This window comes from Aythya ferina (assembly GCF_964211825.1).
Source record: "Aythya ferina genome assembly, chromosome: 6".
In the NCBI taxonomy this organism is placed as follows: domain Eukaryota; kingdom Metazoa; phylum Chordata; class Aves; order Anseriformes; family Anatidae; genus Aythya; species Aythya ferina.
The window spans coordinates 22,830,231-22,847,924 of record NC_140303.1 but is presented as its reverse complement, the minus strand read 5'-3'; the positions used below and the strand labels follow the sequence as shown (position 1 = coordinate 22,847,924).

General features: G+C 34.9%; 1 protein-coding gene across 3 annotated transcripts in view; it reads right to left on the bottom strand.

Moving 5' to 3' along the window:
• Positions 1–17,694, bottom strand: part of TTC21B (tetratricopeptide repeat domain 21B) — a 37,995-nt gene extending 20,301 nt beyond the window's left edge. For 2 of the 3 annotated variants that reach the window (XM_084524091.1, XM_084524092.1), the window contains exons 1-16: positions 17,562–17,694; positions 17,304–17,433; positions 16,208–16,318; positions 14,738–14,904; positions 12,457–12,579; positions 11,060–11,217; positions 10,219–10,303; positions 9,065–9,163; positions 8,267–8,459; positions 5,963–6,060; positions 5,306–5,506; positions 3,449–3,578; positions 2,803–2,960; positions 1,925–2,149; positions 948–1,186; positions 585–657 (exon numbers count right to left, since the gene is read on the bottom strand). In XM_084524091.1, coding sequence (XP_084380217.1) covers positions 585–657; positions 948–1,186; positions 1,925–2,149; positions 2,803–2,960; positions 3,449–3,578; positions 5,306–5,506; positions 5,963–6,060; positions 8,267–8,459; positions 9,065–9,163; positions 10,219–10,303; positions 11,060–11,217; positions 12,457–12,579; positions 14,738–14,904; positions 16,208–16,318; positions 17,304–17,433; positions 17,562–17,648 — 2,277 coding nt within the window. In that variant the 5' untranslated portion in view covers positions 17,649–17,694. Of the gene's footprint in view, positions 1–584; positions 658–947; positions 1,187–1,924; positions 2,150–2,802; positions 2,961–3,448; positions 3,579–5,305; positions 5,507–5,962; positions 6,061–8,266; positions 8,460–9,064; positions 9,164–10,218; positions 10,304–11,059; positions 11,218–12,456; positions 12,580–14,737; positions 14,905–16,207; positions 16,319–17,241; positions 17,434–17,561 lie in introns of those variants that run through there. The other variant, XM_084524093.1, reaches the window with a different exon arrangement.

Below are 17,694 nucleotides of genomic sequence, written 5' to 3'. Positions count from 1 at the left end.
TCTTTATTAAGAATTGTTAATCACCTACAGTTCCCTAAACTAGTCATTCAATTAGTTGCATCCTACCCCAATCCATTCTCTCAAAACATCAAGTTTTTAAATTGTATCCTTCAAATGTTTATGTCTAAACTGCTTCTTTTACAAGGAGTAAAAAAAGATTTACAGTTCATCAAGTAAGCAAAGGATTTCAAAAGTATATCAGAATTCAATAATTTAAGATTTTTAAATACAAGCTTTCTATGTAAGAACTTTTTCAGAAGTATTCTAAGCTTCAGAACTACTCTAAGTATCTCCAACTTCTCCAAATAAGATTTAGCTTCAGATTTCTGTTTACCTGATGGGTGACTAATCAAGAAAAAATTCTCTCCTTGAATTTCCACCTAAAGATTACTAGGAGGAATGCCTTTTCAATAGCTTTTAATTTGAATTTAGAACAGTTACATTTGTAGTGAGTAATTTCATTTTTTTACATCCCTAAGCACTTTGTTTTCTATCTACAAACGAGTAAGAATCTCGACTTTTGCCTCAACCTGCAAAAGTCAACAGATGACTCAATCACTTATTCATTTCTAGCTAGCTCATACCTCTTGAATATTCATGTATGCATCACCAAGAAGAAGTAGAGTATGAGCACTTGGAAGTTTTTCTACTAGGTCTCTGGAAAGAGAAGAAAGAACTTTGCTCAGTATTTAACAAGTCAATATTGGTATTCAAACAAATAGGGCATGACAATATTATATATTAAAAATTAATATTAAAATAAAGAGATCTTTCCAAAGTAAGAATTCCAATTACTGTTTTAATTACATGATACATTACAACAGTAATTCATTATGTCACCACACCTTTCTGACTTATTTAGTGAAAAGGGAAAAAGGTAGCTCACAATGCTACCATTATATACATATACACATAGGAAAATATATACATACAACACAAAACTTTACCTATAGCAGCCAGCATATAACTTCTTATCTCTCCTGTACTGAAGATAAGTGTCTGCCATTTTTATCTTAGCTTGTACAAAGTAGGGTTGTTCAGGTGTGATATTTCGGAGCACAGTCAAGGCTTGTTCAACATCTCCTTGAGCAACTGCCAAATCTGCATTTGAAATCAAAACTCTCACTTCCTCAGGAGTTCCAGAAAATTCATTAATGGCATCTTGCAGTACTATAGCAGCTTCATGCTGAAAATAAACCAAATAGAATTAGTGTATTTCTTGTTGAACATCCAAAAAAAGTCACCATAAGCAAATGAATGTCTGAGGCCATTATATTAAAAAAAAAAAAAGCAACCCAAACCATATAGTTTCCATTTCTTTTGCTAAAAGATTTTTAATGTTATTTTTCCCCTTACTATGTAAATAAAATTTGTCATACGTATTACTTGCCCTACCAATTTTTTATGCAACATTGATCATATCCATGTATATATGCAACATCAAAAATCACCTTGAGAACCTTGCTGTAACTGGTCCTGTTTTGAGCAGGATTACCTCTGGAGGTGCCTTTCAACTACATTATTCTATGCCTTATGTTAAATTCGCAGACATATGTAGGATCCTATTGTACATTCAGATGCAGCTAGTAGTAAGTACACTGCTACACAGAAGGACATGATCCAAAAATATTTGTAATAGCATTTTGACAACAGAACAAGAATCTACACGCCTGCAAGTGAGTATCAGTAGTATCCACTCCTCAAAATTAAACAGGTCCTGCAGAGCAAGAATTGAGCATGTACAAATATTTTTTCCCTGTATAATTTCACGTATTAAAGATGTCAAGGCAGATATCACATCTTTGAAGTTTTACAGAGCAAAACCTACTGGCAGGAGTGATGGTTTTCTATGCTAATTACCTTAGCATAAGATATCTGGTAATGGGAAAATGAAACTCATTCTGGGATATATTTGTTATCTTACCAGTTCTCCATTCAAACAATGTGCTTCTACTAATTCTAGGAAGACAGACACACGATCATTTGCATCGATTTCAATTCTTTTTGCTTTGGTCTTTGAGGAAGCTGTATGTTTTCTCATTCCAGGCAAATTCCTTGCCATCTGTAAGGTCTTAATAGCTTCTGATAATTCACCCATCTTCTTTTGGGTTTGGGCCTTAATTAAGTAATAAACAGGATGTTCTCTCACCTGAAAAAATAATGCAAAAGGAGTTTCCAGATTTCACTTTATGAGTGGTATTCAAATTCCGTTATAAATATTAGCCTCTGTTACTTCTTTCTTCCAGATATATGCTTCAGTAATGTACTTAGAACATTTCAGTTTAAGAATATGCAAAACAGTAATGAGATAGTTCCAGTTTTTTGTAATTACAAGCTTATTTCATAACATGAGACTTTGGGACAGAAAAAAATTTACAGCATTACTTGAAACTAGACTGAATTTTAATAGATTTTAAGCACCTCCCACACTAGAATACATATGCTTCATTAGGCTGGCAATTAAAGTACAGAATTATTATTTGGCATAAGTTGTGTCTGCCAAATCTACCTTTTAAAACAGACTTCACATGAAAAGGAGATCTCAAAGGAAACTTATAAGAATTTGAGAGAAAATTATCTTTTTGTTGTATTGTAAGTCAATTCCAGTATGTTCTAATAAGGGATTAGTTTTGTCCTTTTGTCATTTTTGTAATTTCTTTGATAAACATTTGGATTGTGTTCACATAAACATTTAGATACTGAACATGTAATCACAGAAGTCTCATTTTAAAATATTATACTCAAAAACATACAAGAAACTTTAGATGATCAAATAAAGTTATTTCCTTTTGTCCAACTTACCTCAAAATTGTAGCTCAGACAGAGTTCCAGGGATTGAGAACACAGTTTAGTATTGTTTTGAGCCAAATATACCTGGGCCATGAGTAAGTGTGCATCTGCATAAGAAGGATTCCTTTCAAGACAGTAATGTAGATTGTTATAGGCTGCTTCAATATCCCCTAGGAAGTCAAAAAAAAAAGGGTAAGTGAAAATGTAAGTGCTATGAAATACAGGTATTAAATACACAACATTTATTCACTATTTACTAGCTTTGTTGTGGTTTTTTTTTGTTTGTTTGTTTTTTTTTTTAATACTTGTAATCATTGAATGAATAAATGTATGCATGAAGTACTGCTATTTTTTTTTTTTGATTGTGGCTCTGAACTGAAATGAAACCAGGTCAAACTTAAGACTTTCCCCATTGTTCCATCTACAAGTCGCTTAAGTGACCTCTTTTTGGAAGCAGTAGATTAAAACATAAAACATTCTCATGTGTAGAAATAAAACACATTCACATAAATCACAAAAAAGCAGTAAAAGTGTGTTCTTCACTTAGCTGTAATGATCTGTTCTACAGTGGATAAGAGTGAATACTCTGTTCAGCATGGAATTAGTGTTAGAAAAAGAACTGAAGAGATGAATAGCTAGCCATTCATATGAGTGTTACCTGTTAAGTATTTCACCTTTGCAATTAAAAAAATAGCTTGTTGGAGACCTGGCACAGTCTTTACCACAGTTTCCAGAACAGAAGCACAGTGTTTGAGAAGTGATGAAGGAGACTGCCCATGACATGCAGGCTAGGAGTAAAAGAAAACAAGTAAAAATAAAGGAAAAACACTGACAAAAAAAAACAAACCAATGCAACCACAAGCAATGTATCATTTAAAATTACATTCAAATCCAGAACTTGTTAAGTCTGAATTTCACTTTGAGCTCTAATGATGACAGTAAAGCTGGACAACTGAAAGGTGTTGTAGTGAAGAAATAAAAAGATGTCTTACAGTTAAGATGCAACTTCTTGCTATTAAGAACACACAAGAGCCTCAGACTCCAATGAAAACAAAATAATGTGGAGATGACATAACTAAGGAGTCATGCCATAAACATTTGGCAGCATACTCTGAATTACCACGCCAACTGATCCAACAATGGTAATATAAATTACATTTCAAGATTGCTGAAGCTGGAATGCATGACCAGAAAGATGAGAAAAATAGGAAAAGGTTCCGGTGTCATCTCTTACACCTCCTCCATACCACTGAACATAATCTTGTAGCTATCAAATTGAACACAGCAGCCAAGAAATAGCTACTTTCAGATAATTTCAGATAAAATCTGAGTGATCTACCACATTTTAGTTGCTCTATTAGAAAGACTGCTCCCCTCTGTTGCTTCAGCTAGATGCCGGAAGCAAATGCTGTACAACAAGCAAAAGGCGAGCTAAAGATCCTTCTGTTCACAACTAACATCCTCTTGGGACACACAGTCTTAGGAAGCAGCCATGCTCTTTCACCAACACAGAAGCCTCCCTCCTATCAAACACTACTTTGTTGTAATAAAGTGATAATCAAACTTCAGGAGCCACCTTTCTTTTGTTATGGACAAGAGGTACTATCAAGGTAATTCTAGAAAATACCCTAGGAAAACCTTCAGATAAAGCACTACTTCACAGAACTGCACTTATTTTATCTCCATCTGTAGACAAAATTACATGGAATTGTTACTGCTACTGATGTTTTTGACTCTCAAATGATAACATCTCATTATAGACAGTGGGACATATCATAATGGAAAACTTACTGTTTGCTGGTTAGATGCTAAAGCTTTGCATGAAGGTATGTTCACAGAAAGGTTCAACAATTTGACTAGAAATCTCCTAGCAAGAGGATAAAGTCACCACCAGCCATCTACAGAGGAATGATCTATTTAAGGAAGACACTTTCTAGAGGTATTTTAAGTGTGCTTCTTCCACTTTAGACATGTTAGATCACCACTCAATTTAAATTCTACATGTCTTTGCTTCAAGCCTGGCACAAGCAAATTCAATCACAGAAAATCAGCCACCTAAGTAAACAAGATTTATTTAGGTTTCCAAAAAAATTAGTATAACACTGACTTATCAACACTCAAAGGAAAATAAAATGAAGAAATTGAAAAGATATCCTGAGCTGACAAAAATATTTCAGTAACAGAGTAATTGCAGTTCAAAAGCCAAGTTTCATATCAAGACAGTTCTATTCATTGTATTGCTAGTTTCTTGATTAAAGGAGATACTACGAAACTACAAACACAGACACAGGCCAAGCTAATATCCCAAGCTTCTTCACGTATTATTAAAATTTACTCACCTCATGGAATATTTTTAGTTTTGTTTAATGATAGTAAAATATCTTAAAATAGTTTTACCTCATATAATTCACATATTAAGGGGGAAATTTTCCTAAACTTCTGCAATATGATTACCTGATATTGCAAAAATTATTCTTTTTTTTTTTTTAGGCAGATATGATACACAGCTGCTTACCTGAGCTGGACAAAAATTAAGATATTCCCTAATGATTTCTAGCAAGAAGTCAGGATTTAGTTTTTCAAAGTACTCCACACCAAGGGGAAAACCACGCAATGATGAAAAGTGAGTATCCAGAACATCATTCAGTAAAGCAATAACTTCTTCTTGTCTCTTATGCTTTTTCATAGCTAGGACTGCACGCAAGAAAGATAACTCCTACAGGGGAAAAAAGAAACAATATTCTCCATATTTCAGATACATTTGTCTGTTATTCATAAAATACTACATAATCATGAGTGTCAGACACTTTTTTCACTTGTAGGGATACTGTAAGACATTTAGGATGTTCACTGCAAATGATACTACTGATCACTGCGTTCTTTTAAACTGTGCAAGAAGCTTTAAGTTCTGAGTACAGAATTCTGCAAATTAATATCCCCCCTTCCTGACATTTCGAACTTATCTTCGGATATAAAGCTTAGTAATCAACTAGTCTTGTGTTGCAAAGTTAGGCAACATATCAATTTAGGGAGTGAAATCTGAAGTTTAGATTTAATGGTACTCCGCTAAGAATGTTCTACTCAAGTGACAGAAACATGGAGGATGAAGTAGGTAGTGGACCACAATTCAGACTGTGAACAAAGTATTTTAATGAACAAAGTTGTCTCCTACCCCGGATTTCCCAATGGACTGCTGAATTTCATTAAGAAACTCCAACTGCTGCTCCGCATCTTCTAGTTGCCCTTGTATTAGCTGACAACGGATAATTCCTGTAACATATTAAAAGACTTTTTCAGGTTCATCTTCCTAGTCAAATACACACTTCGTTTTCCGTAAGTTTCTTCAGGCTCTTAATAAAATGGTGATAAGAGAAGAAAAAGAACAGATTGATACTTATACTAATGCATATTTTATGTACTTTGAAATACCTGGGATAGAGAATGCATTAATTAATACATTAATATAAGCAATGTCATAAGGCACTTAACATGCAAATATCTTATCCCTAATATTACAAAGTTGAACACAGTAAGTCTTCAACTTGTTCTAGACTAACAGAAGTCAATGTGTACCATAAACTTCACTTCCAAATTCAAGAAGCAAAATGAAGTTGATCAAAAGATCCTACCCCCAAAAAAATTCAAATGTTTGACTTGCAGTAAGCATCAGATGTTTTGCCTTGATTATGGTTTCAACCTAATTTAGACATGTACAGAAGTGTGTACTTCTGTCTCTGCCATGGGCATAAGAGACTACTTGTTCCGTCAACTGCCCTTGAATTTATTCCTGCAGTGCCCAAAAGCTCTCTAGCTTTAACAAATGTAGGCAGGCACTTCACTAACATACTGAAATGATAATGTCTACTCCCTAGAGTAGAAAATAAAAACCAGATATTCAGATGACAGAACACTGCAACTGAAATACAATTTCAGCTGGTGATGTATGTCAACAGAAAAAATGAGTGAGTTCTGGACATAGTCCAGGTAAAGAGAGGTCTGAAGCAAATGTAATGCTTCATTTACAAGTGAGTCACAGGAAGAATTGTTGTATTGTCCACAGCGGACAAAGGAAAAAGTTGTCCTGAGGAGATCCTGAAGTAAAACAAACACTGTTTTGCATTAGGCATGTCAAGGTATGCTCAAACACCCAGAATACATCAAACTGAAAACCTGGGTTCTAGTTTAATCAGCAGCACTGGTGTGCGACAGGGTAAACCTATGAGTTACCACACTCCAGTATGAAAACTTGTCAATATTCAAGGATAATGAAATAACTGCACCAGTATTTATAACAGTTAAACCTCAGGCTGATGCATTTAACAAGTTTTGAGCAATAATCATGCATTTGCTCCCTCTCTTCATTTGTGTTTATTTCGCTAACACATACACAGCGAACCATACCCACAGGAGACAAGCACTGGATGACTAGATGGCTAATGTCAGTGTTTTTTCCTCATGGATCAGGCAGTATATGTGAATAAGACAGGCAACTAAGACAAGGGAGTAAAAGTATGAATGCTCAGTGTTGCTTATTTCTGCGCTATGGTAAGACACTAACTACCAAAGGCACTTCAGTACTATGTATTCTACAGTTATTTGCTTCCATGAAGTTAGACTGGTATCCAGATTTGCAACATGATTAAAATAAGAGGAATGAGTATATCATATGAATTACACTATCCAAGCAATAAGAAATAGTTACCTCATGTCTGCATATTAAATGCTATATGGACAAAAAGCCAAGAAGTACTGTGCAAAATAATAATGCCCCTATACAAAAGAGCCAATAACTGGAGAAAAGGAGAAACACCCCTATTAAAAAGTCTTCAACACCAATGATTTTTTAAAAGCCTCTTTCAAGGCCATTACACAGTTTTTTTTTTTTTTTTTTGTGACTAACCTAACACCCCAACTAGTCAGATCCTAACTAGGACAGATAAAGAACTAGAAATGTTACCTGGAAGAGATAAAAAAAACAAAAAGGCAACGAAACCCAACAATAGGTAAAAGCATTTTTTCCAGAAGGAAGTCCGGGATATAATGGTTCAAAATTAGTGAAAGCAGACCTTTAGTGTAGTTTACTTAGAATACACTAAGCCAAAGCTACGTAAGAAATATTATGAACTTGCCATGTGGCAACTTTCAAAATATTCTCATAAATTGAAGTGTTTTTTCATATTAAAAACTATCCACAAAACCAAAAGATGCACACATTTACATCTGTCCTTACGCTTACTCTTACTTTAAAATTTCTAATTTAAAAAAAGAAGTTTCTCTCTTCAATAAGAGCACCAAAAGATGTATCCAGAGATGGGAAACTCACTACAAGGAAGACAGCATAACACAAATACAGAAAGTACTGTCCAGTGGTCCTGTTCTAATAGTTGTACTTATTCACAGTAGCAGGAAATTGAGAAAAACATCTGTGTCTTAAGACCAGCAAAAAAGAAAAATAAACTCAAGTGTAAGACCTTACCAGTTAGTGCAGAAACACTTGTTTCATCAAGGGTCATAGCAGTCTTGTACCATTTTAAAGCTTCTTTCACTTTCCCTTGTAGAATCATTTGGTAGCCAAGTTCAGTAGCAAATTCTGCATTGTCAGATGTCAAGTCAAATGCTCTTTCAACTAAGGTTTGTGTATGTTGAAGGATAAGTTGGTTCCTGCCACACTAAAGGTAAGAGTAATCTTTAAACCTTAAGTTTCTATTTTTTTAAATTCACTTAAAGATAGAAGTATTTTAACTCTCTTCAAGGTTTATTTTATAGTCTACACAATGAATATCACAGCAGCACCTGAAAAACATCTCATGTAAGACAAATCTGATGTAATGGCATAAAAATTTTAACAGTAAAGTGTGCTCAGTTAAAAAGTAAAAATATAATACCATACAATAAAGTTCCACAAAACTGATAGTTGCTTTGAATGCCTTCTTAAAAGGGTTCTAATAGAGATTAAAGCAGACTTCCGTTTCAAGGCACTGTGATTAAGCTGAACAGTTGTCCCTTCCTATATTCTTTAAGACATTTGAGTATATTTTCATGAGAAATGCATTTCTCACTTAATAGCAAGCAATAAAAACATCTTAGGAATGAGATGGCTTAAGTATTTTAAGTCACAATGAATGCAAGACTAAAAATTTAGTAAAAGGCTACAGATGTTAACCTATTTCAATATTCTCCGAAACTTCTTAGGAGACATAACATCTGTACCAGAAAATAAAAACAAAACCAGGATCCATGGATATTTACACGTTGTGTAAAAAAACATACTCACTGTTCTACTGAAAGCTAAAGCCATTTTACAGAAGAGCTGTGAATTACGTGGTTCTAACTTGTCCAGTGCTTTAACTAGGTCACCCAGTCTTGCTGAAGCCTTAAAGAAAGACGAATAATGTAATTACTAGTGGAAAGAATAAACAGATTAGAACAGAACAGTTTTCACTAGCAACATTTTACATATTTATGTAATAGTATCATGAAGTTTAGACTCAAATTCTCATGGCTAGGAGATGGATTGCTTTTGAATTTCTAGAAAAATAGGGAACAATAAAACATCTGTATGTCCTCTATGTACTCTACAAAGAAGACCATGACATGAGCTGTATCAGATCTAATGGAATAGTCCCATCAAGCAAGATAGTCTGTAATCCCTGACCTGTAAATCATATTATGACTTCTGTGCAATACAGACACACATGCTTTTCAGGTCCTGCAACACTGAAGTACTTGCAGATGCTCAGACATTGAATTTCACACTTCCTCAAACCACCTGAAGTACTTTAGCCATTTCTGAGGTTACAACCATAAGGTATATGTCAATCTAGACAAGTTTTGTGAGTTTCCTGAAAAATGGTACAAGCACCATATATGCAAACTACACACGTATATCCCTGTGTGGAAAGTAACTTTTTTCCTTCTGCTCTGAAGATTAAGAGAATTCTTATAGAGGAAAAAAAAAAAAAAAAAAACCACACAAGCATTAAAGAATCTAACCTTGCAGACTGTCATTAAGAGATTATGGCCCCCTTCCAAAAATGCATTACTAGAAGACCTCATTACTTTGCTTATTTCTCTTAAAGTAACACAATGAATAGGAGGTTTACAGCAACTTATGAATTTAGAAGAGCATTTAAACTATAAGAAACAACTGATTTGAATTGGCATGACTAACTGTGTAGAGGAGACTTCTTTGGTTTGATTCCTTTTCTTTGAAAATAGGTAAAGAGGTATGTTTCCTTCCTTTCACATCCAGAAAACATCCCAACAATAACAGAGCAGCCACTTGAGTCAGAATAGGAAAATACATATCTTCCTGCACTTAAGTGGTACAGGCCTAAACACTGAATATGAGTGGGCAGATGCAAGATCATGATCTAGTCCCTAGAAAGGCCATGTTATGCTCAATAACCCACCATTAAAAAGGCTCACCTGGGGTATATTTCCTTCCCTGCATAGGAAGTGCAGGGCCTCCATTCTTATGGCTTCTAAATTGAGGGCATCTTTCTGCAGTAGTCTAAAACAAATCAAGAAGTAAATTTAAATCAAAATTTTTGATTCATGATCTGTTTCAGTGAAAGTAAGCCCTATTTCCTTCCTTTTTATTTTTAAGAGCTTTGGTAGCCTACCATATTTTTAAAAATAAGTTAAAAATAGTACCATCACACTTCATTTTATTCCCCTTGTAGGATAAAACTTGAATATGGATTGAAGAGTCCTCTACTTTTGGTTTTAATCTTCTCAATATTTGATAAATTTAATTCAAATTCATGTTCAGGTTCTTAAGTTGAGCTGGTCTGAGTATAACATTAGCATACGTACATAAAGCATTGAGAAAGCTTCTCAGGTATAAGTGCTTTCAGAAAAAAAAGAACAAAACCAAAAAACTAATCTTACTAAATAAAATCACCTTAACTTTTTTTTTTTTTCCTAAAATACCTCTGAAAAAACACAAGAGACAATGATTAAAAAAACTCAAGGTACAAGGGAGACAGCCTTACAAAACATTGACAGGGACAACTATCATAACTTCTATCATACATTCACTTTAAATCATAGCACTCAACTGAAGGCATGAGGTGGCAAAGCTGTGCTTATCTTAAAAAACAAAACAAAACAAAACACCTTCCTCCAAGATGGATTGATGTACAGATGTTGTACCCTCACAGAATTGCAAGGCTGAGCTCTAATTTTTTTATTAAATGGTAACTTTCTTCAGAGTATTCTTACAGTCTAAACATAGCAAGAACATAATTGTTATTTCATATTCAACCTATGTGCAGTTTCAACTGTCTGTTCCCAGTCCTGCAAGGCTAGTTGTAGCTTCATTTTCTTTATGAAAGCAGGAATGAAGTTTGGAAAGCTTGCAATTATCTGGTTCACGATTTCCAGAGCTCCTGAATAATTCTGTCGGACCTCAAAATATTGTGCCTAGTGGAAAGAAAAGAAGTCCCATCAAAGCCTACACATTCAGAACAGAAGTAAGAAATTCAGAATTTCTTTCATAAAGAAACTATCTTTCAGTAACAGTTTTGCTTCAGCATCAACCAGACTTATTGCAAAAAAAAAATCAAAAGATGTGTAAAACCTTCTACATGGTAAGCAGCTCTATACCAACCATAACTGCAGGACAGTATTTACAACTAAGGACAGTTACAACCAAAAAAAAAAAAAAATAGATGTAGCTGAAGAATAACACTATCTTATTAGCTTTTTTTTTTTTTAGTGTTATTAACACTATCTTTATTAGCTTTTGATTAGTTTTTTTTAAACCACCTCAACATTTTAAGATATTAAACGTTACCCACAGATTAAACATCTTAACATTTAAACACAGCAATCCCATAATGTGGACAAGCATCACCAACTTCTATACTTTTTTGTGGTATGAAACCTCATTTCTTGCATACAAACAGATGAATAAAAAGTTTACTAAGTTACAATTTTACTACATGCAAAATACATGTACAAATACATATTCAGATGGATTCCATTTTGTCTATAATAACCTTTTTTTAAAAAAGCATCAACATCTAATGGACCTTAAAGCATCATCTGGTATTTAATTTTATTCAAAGAAAAAAACACAACATATTAACATACTTAAGAGAAATACAGATGCACAGAAGGAAAGTTATTGGCTTCAGTTCATCTGAAGAGGCAGAAACTGTACTTAGAGAAGCAATATCGTACCACAGTACTATTTAATAGTGGAGAAAAGGTGAAGCAATACAGCAAGTAGGCCTCAGTGTAACATTACTGTAACCCAGATGTCCTTTTGTTAGTCTTCATCAACATAGAAAGCGTGACTTCTTATGAAACCTGGCTACTCATTGCAATTAACATTGTTTACCACAGGAGATAAAAGCATCAGCATATTTTTACTGTTGTAGTGATCAGTTTGTGGGATAACTGTTTTATATTCCTTAAATAAGTGATTGAAACTTCATTTCTGCTAAAACCTACTCAAGGTTGTAGACAAAAAATTCTAGTCAACTGAACAAAAAATATGACAGCTATATTCTACTTCTTGTATAAACTATTCTTATGGACAACTCTTCACAGAATCTCTCTAATCAATAATGATATCACATACTACGGTAACTAGCATGTGATTTCATTTTGATGTATGTGACACATTTTGAAAGTGTTCAAGTTAAGTAAACTTACTTTGCCAAGAAGAGCAAAAACATCGTTCCCTTCCTGAAGGGCTTCATCAAAGTACTTAACAGCTTTTTTAATATGAGTTTCTTTCCCACAGGTGAGATCAAGCCATGCTTTCAGAATCAACCCCTGTAAAAAAATAAATTAGATTTCTTAACTAACCAGCTAAGAAAATTACTGTATAGAATAGTAAGTGTAAAAAAGTAGATAAAGTAACGTATTTTAATTAACTATTTAAAATATTTATTTGAAATTATAACCAGTCTACCACACAACCTAAATAATAATTCATTCCAACATTACATTGATCAAATAGTTTATTTACTTAAAGGATTAAAAATGACAATGGAAATTGTCCTTTCCATTTTAGCTAACAAGCTAAACAGGCAGAATAAAATCTCATGGAAATGATCACAAATGGTAAGGATATTTTCTGCAAATATTTAGGCAGAATTTTTTTTTTTAAGCATTTGTATCAGACATTGATAAACTTATGGTGTAATGAAAAAGAAGAAACTTTGTTTTCTTCAACTACATGATTATAAAAAGCTTGTCTGTGAAGGGCAAAGATCTAACCTTTCTTCATAGTCCCTACAGTACCATAACAAAAATAGGCATCCAATTTATTAACTGAAAGTAATAATTTCTTCAATAAAAAGACATTTCACCTTCTAAAGATTATATTCCTTCTGTATATTCCAGACAATTACAGCTTTAGTCAAATATATGATGAAAATATGGATTATCTAAACAAATTTTATTTGCGATGAAAACCAAAAAGTTCACTAAACATGAGGTCTTTAATATAAAATCAAATAAGCATCTCTTATTTAAGACTCAAAGGTTAGTAGAAGACCCATATTTTGGAATTGCTAACATTCACTGTTATGATTTTTCAAACAAAAATAGCCTGAAAATCATATCCTCAAGCATGTAAAAGAATGAGAGGAGGTTTACTTTTTTTTTGAAATGAGGAACCCAATGAAATACCTTATCAAAACAAACAGTATGTATTAAGTGAAGCATACATCACTAAGTTTAAGTATAAACCCCTAACTGCCTCCCCCAGCAAAATCTAAAGCACACAACTCCATATTCTCAAATTAGAAATGGGGATCTAGCTAACTTACAGGAAAGAAGAATATCATTTGTTTTTAATTTACATTTAAATCTTAATGCACTTTTTAAGAAGTGTGCATGTCTCTCTCTAAAAGACACCCCCCAAAAACCACAATTGAGACATGCTGCATTTCAGCCAGAAATTTCTCACTATGCAATGTTTCAAAAATAGTATTTCTTAAAAGTGAAAACAAGAAAACAAAACATAAAACTTCAGTGAGTGAAGTCAAATATTGCTATTTTCTTATTCCTTTTAGAAATTAATGTATTGTTTCAAGATGTTTTTAATTAAAAACGAAGAAATTCTTAATGGCTGATTTTTACTAGTAACTACTAATTTTATTAATAAGCTACGACACTTCAAAAGATAAGCTGTTTCTTAAATCTGTGATGTGTTTCCAGAAATGAATGTTAAGTATAGTTGAAGATTTAACTCATGTAATATATCAGGAACTGTAAAACCGAGTAATCTACTGCACCACACAAAAGAACCACGCTAAATACAATTGTAATTTACAAGAGAGCAATGCTGCAAAGAGAACAATTATGCATTTAATATTAATAGCTACGCCTTGAAGTCATCAAGTAATTATTTTCCCCTTTCTTATTGAATTCAGGCTGATACCTTTAAAAATCATTAACACACTAAACTTTTACAAACTCTTCTGAAGATTAAAGATTCTTAAAAATATCAAATGTCAATGTCTACATAAATGGAGAACATATTGCTACATACAAGACTTACACAGGTTTTTAAAATAAATTACTCAGTAAAACCGTATGGAAATTTTGCCTTTAACAACTGCTGAAACTAAAAAGCCTCAATCCTCTAGTTATTTTTGAATGTGTAGATTCAAGACAGATGTCTCCCCCTAGTGAAAGTCTTTTTAAATCTACTGTGCACCATGACAATTTCTAGCAAGTAGCAAATCTGGCATAACTACATACTATTTTCATTAGCTAATGCAGGCCTTTTAACTGACAATGAACACAGACAAAAAAAGGCATTCTGAATTCTACTTTGTCCCTGTCAAATGCAATTAGGGTATTTAAAAAAGTGTTACAACACAGCTCATTGAAGGAAACCTCCAAATAGCACTGATGTAGTAAATCTAGCTTCACAATATACATAAATCCTATTATTTTACATAGAAAGAAAAAAAGTTACCTCCTTATCACCATTAGAAACTTTTATCATTCTATCAACATATTCACGGGCTTTGTCCTCACGACCAAGATGCCACAAAAATAAGCCAGCAAAGTACAGAGCCTGCTGTCCTGCTGTTTTACGTTGCTCCTTCATTTTTGTATCCAACTCTAGAATAGCATCACGATCTGAAAAGGTTTTGTTTAGATCCATTATTGATAGTGTCTCAAAATATTACGGGAAAGTAACACATAAGCTAATGACTTCCAAAGAAAACATTGTTTTCTGTATCCCACATTGATAAGTGCACAGGTATTCCCCCCCAGTTAAAAATATTACTTGGACACAGAAGAGGGTTTCCATTAACATTATCATTCTGTGATTTGAGTAAGAAACCAGCTATTTGTCAAGCTTCAGATTTGTTGCTGCAAATTCTGTCAGGTGAACATAAACTTATCACATATATATCAGCATCCACCAAGTAAACAACAACTGCAACTCAGTCTTAAAATGCTGAACACAAGAGGATTTAGGTCCAGAACCCATAGAAAATCTGTAATATGTTTCTTAACACTAAAGCTCATTTTCTTATATTCCAAATTTTATCATCTGTTGCCCTCATCAGGTTAATCCCATATAAAAATGTTTGATTTGGCATGTGGGACTTGATGCCAAATATTTTCTTTTGCCCGCATTCTTTTCTGGTCCTCTTTTTAGGAACCATTAAAATCAAACGTCCAACTCTTACTGCTATGATTTTTCTCAGAGGGTCTTGAAATGAATTATAAATTTACTACCCTACAATATTAGTCCCCAGAGACTGAAATAATAGCGAAGTCATTAGTCAGAGCTGTTTCACATCACACTGATTAAGTTGTTAACACAAGTTATAAATCCACAGTCAGGAAGACATAACTGCAATAAATTCATGACAATTCAGCTTACCTGACAGACTAAATACGCTTTTGAATGTATAATTCCTAGCAAAATAACCCAATCTTCAGACTGGGTTAACACAGAATTAGCAATATTTATCAAATCCCCCAGAAAGCACCATTGTTCAACTGATTTTTTTTTCTTTATTCATGAGGTCAGTGTAACTTGAAAGACAGTAGTACCTTGGATTTAATTTCCTTCTAAACATGCAGCTCTGCTCAAAACAGCTGATATGAGGCAACAGCAAACAAGAATCAGAAGCTTGTAACTATTTTTTTCCCCTCTATTTCCTCCTTTTCATCACAGTAAGTCAGTCATTTTTTAAAGTGTTTTATTTTAAAGACAACACTACTTTTCACAGCTTTACATTTTGGTGGTTTTGTTAAATTTTGTTAACATTTGTTATTTGTTAAATTTTACTCAAAGTACTAGATACTAAGCCAAATGCAATGCTGGGGTGTACTTCTTGTAGTTCAGCAGAGTTAGTCTACAGATCTCAATTCCTAACACACCTCTGTTAAAAAATATAAACCATTACCAACTTAATTAGCATACCAGGATTAGGGCTCATTTTGTGAGCGTAAATCAGAGCCATCAACACACACAGTGACACTTCCTGTTTGTTTTTAATGGTCTCTAGTTGTCGAATACCCTCTTGGATGTCACCTAATGAAAACAAGAGCAGAACAGATTGTAACATCTTTCAAGATCAGCCTCAAGGACTCCTGATTCCTTTTACTAAACTTTTTTCATCACTCATTCATTTTCACTTGTTTATGCAAGTCTTTCAAAGAAAAATAGGAAACAAAAAGAAAGTATTTCAATGCAGAGAACTTGAGGAGTTGTGAGCTAGTTCTGTCAGCTACCATGAAAATTAAATCCATCATTATTACTTGTTCATTGCATTGGGCTGTTCGCTTATATAGCCAGGATTTTTCACTTGCCTTATTTAAGTGTTATAAACATCTAGAAAAGAAAAGGTCTTCAAAAATAGGAACGTATGACTGTAAACCAAGAAGTATCAGGGAGCAGGGGAAGCAACACAGTATCTCAAAGTCTCCTGACTCTCTCCTAATCACTTTCCACAGCCCTCCTCCACTTTAGAGTACTTGCTAGTATTATGTAACATGCCTGAAAAACCCAATTTATCTAGATAAACATCTCAAAGCAGCTGAATATCTATGAAGATCCTCCCAACAAGCATTAGCTGTCAGTTCTCTATATGCAGACAGATACAGCAAGGTTAGGCACAGTTGTGTTGAAGTGAAGAGATATGAGGTGGAACCAGCAAATTTATCTTTGTGATACAACGCAACAGGCATATGGTTGGGTACCAGGTTCCCTCCAAGAAAATGACCTGACCAACATCCACAGAGCCGCTAGATGAGACAGAGTATCACCATTCCTCACCTTGGCACTATGTGTGCTAAACCTGTATCATTCCAAGTGAGTATACGTGGCGTGGGGGGAATTGCAACTATGTAGTGCTTGTATGTGAGCTACTAAGTGTGGGTGATCTCCTCATCACGGAGAGCATTCAGACCTCGTTGACGTTATATTGTTTCCATGCAATAGCCTAAAAAGCGAACCTTGCCGTGCGAGGCAGGCCGGAGGAAGCACAGGCCAGCTTCCCCCTCCCGCCCCGCGTTACCTGTCCGCAGGTCGCCGTAGGCCCGGTAGAAGTGGAACACGGGGTGGCCGCCCAGCCGTCCGAGCGCCTCCTCCGCGGCAGCCCGCAGGTGATGGAAATAGCCCTCCCGGCAGTAGTAGCTCAGCAGCGCCTGCGGGACACACGGCCGCGGGTCACCCGGACACACGCCTCACCCTGGGGCGGCCCCGTCCTCAACTGCCCGACGAGACCGCCCTGCTGCCCCCCGCGCTGCTGCCCCCGGCCCCCCGCAGCACGCACCCGCAGCCCCTCGGCGTCCATCGCCACTGCCGTTGCTACCCAGCGCGGCCGGAACGGGCGGGGCAAGGCGCAGCGGCACGCGGCCATTGGCTGGCTCGCAGCATCGCGCCCTACCGTTAGCTAGAGGAGAAGG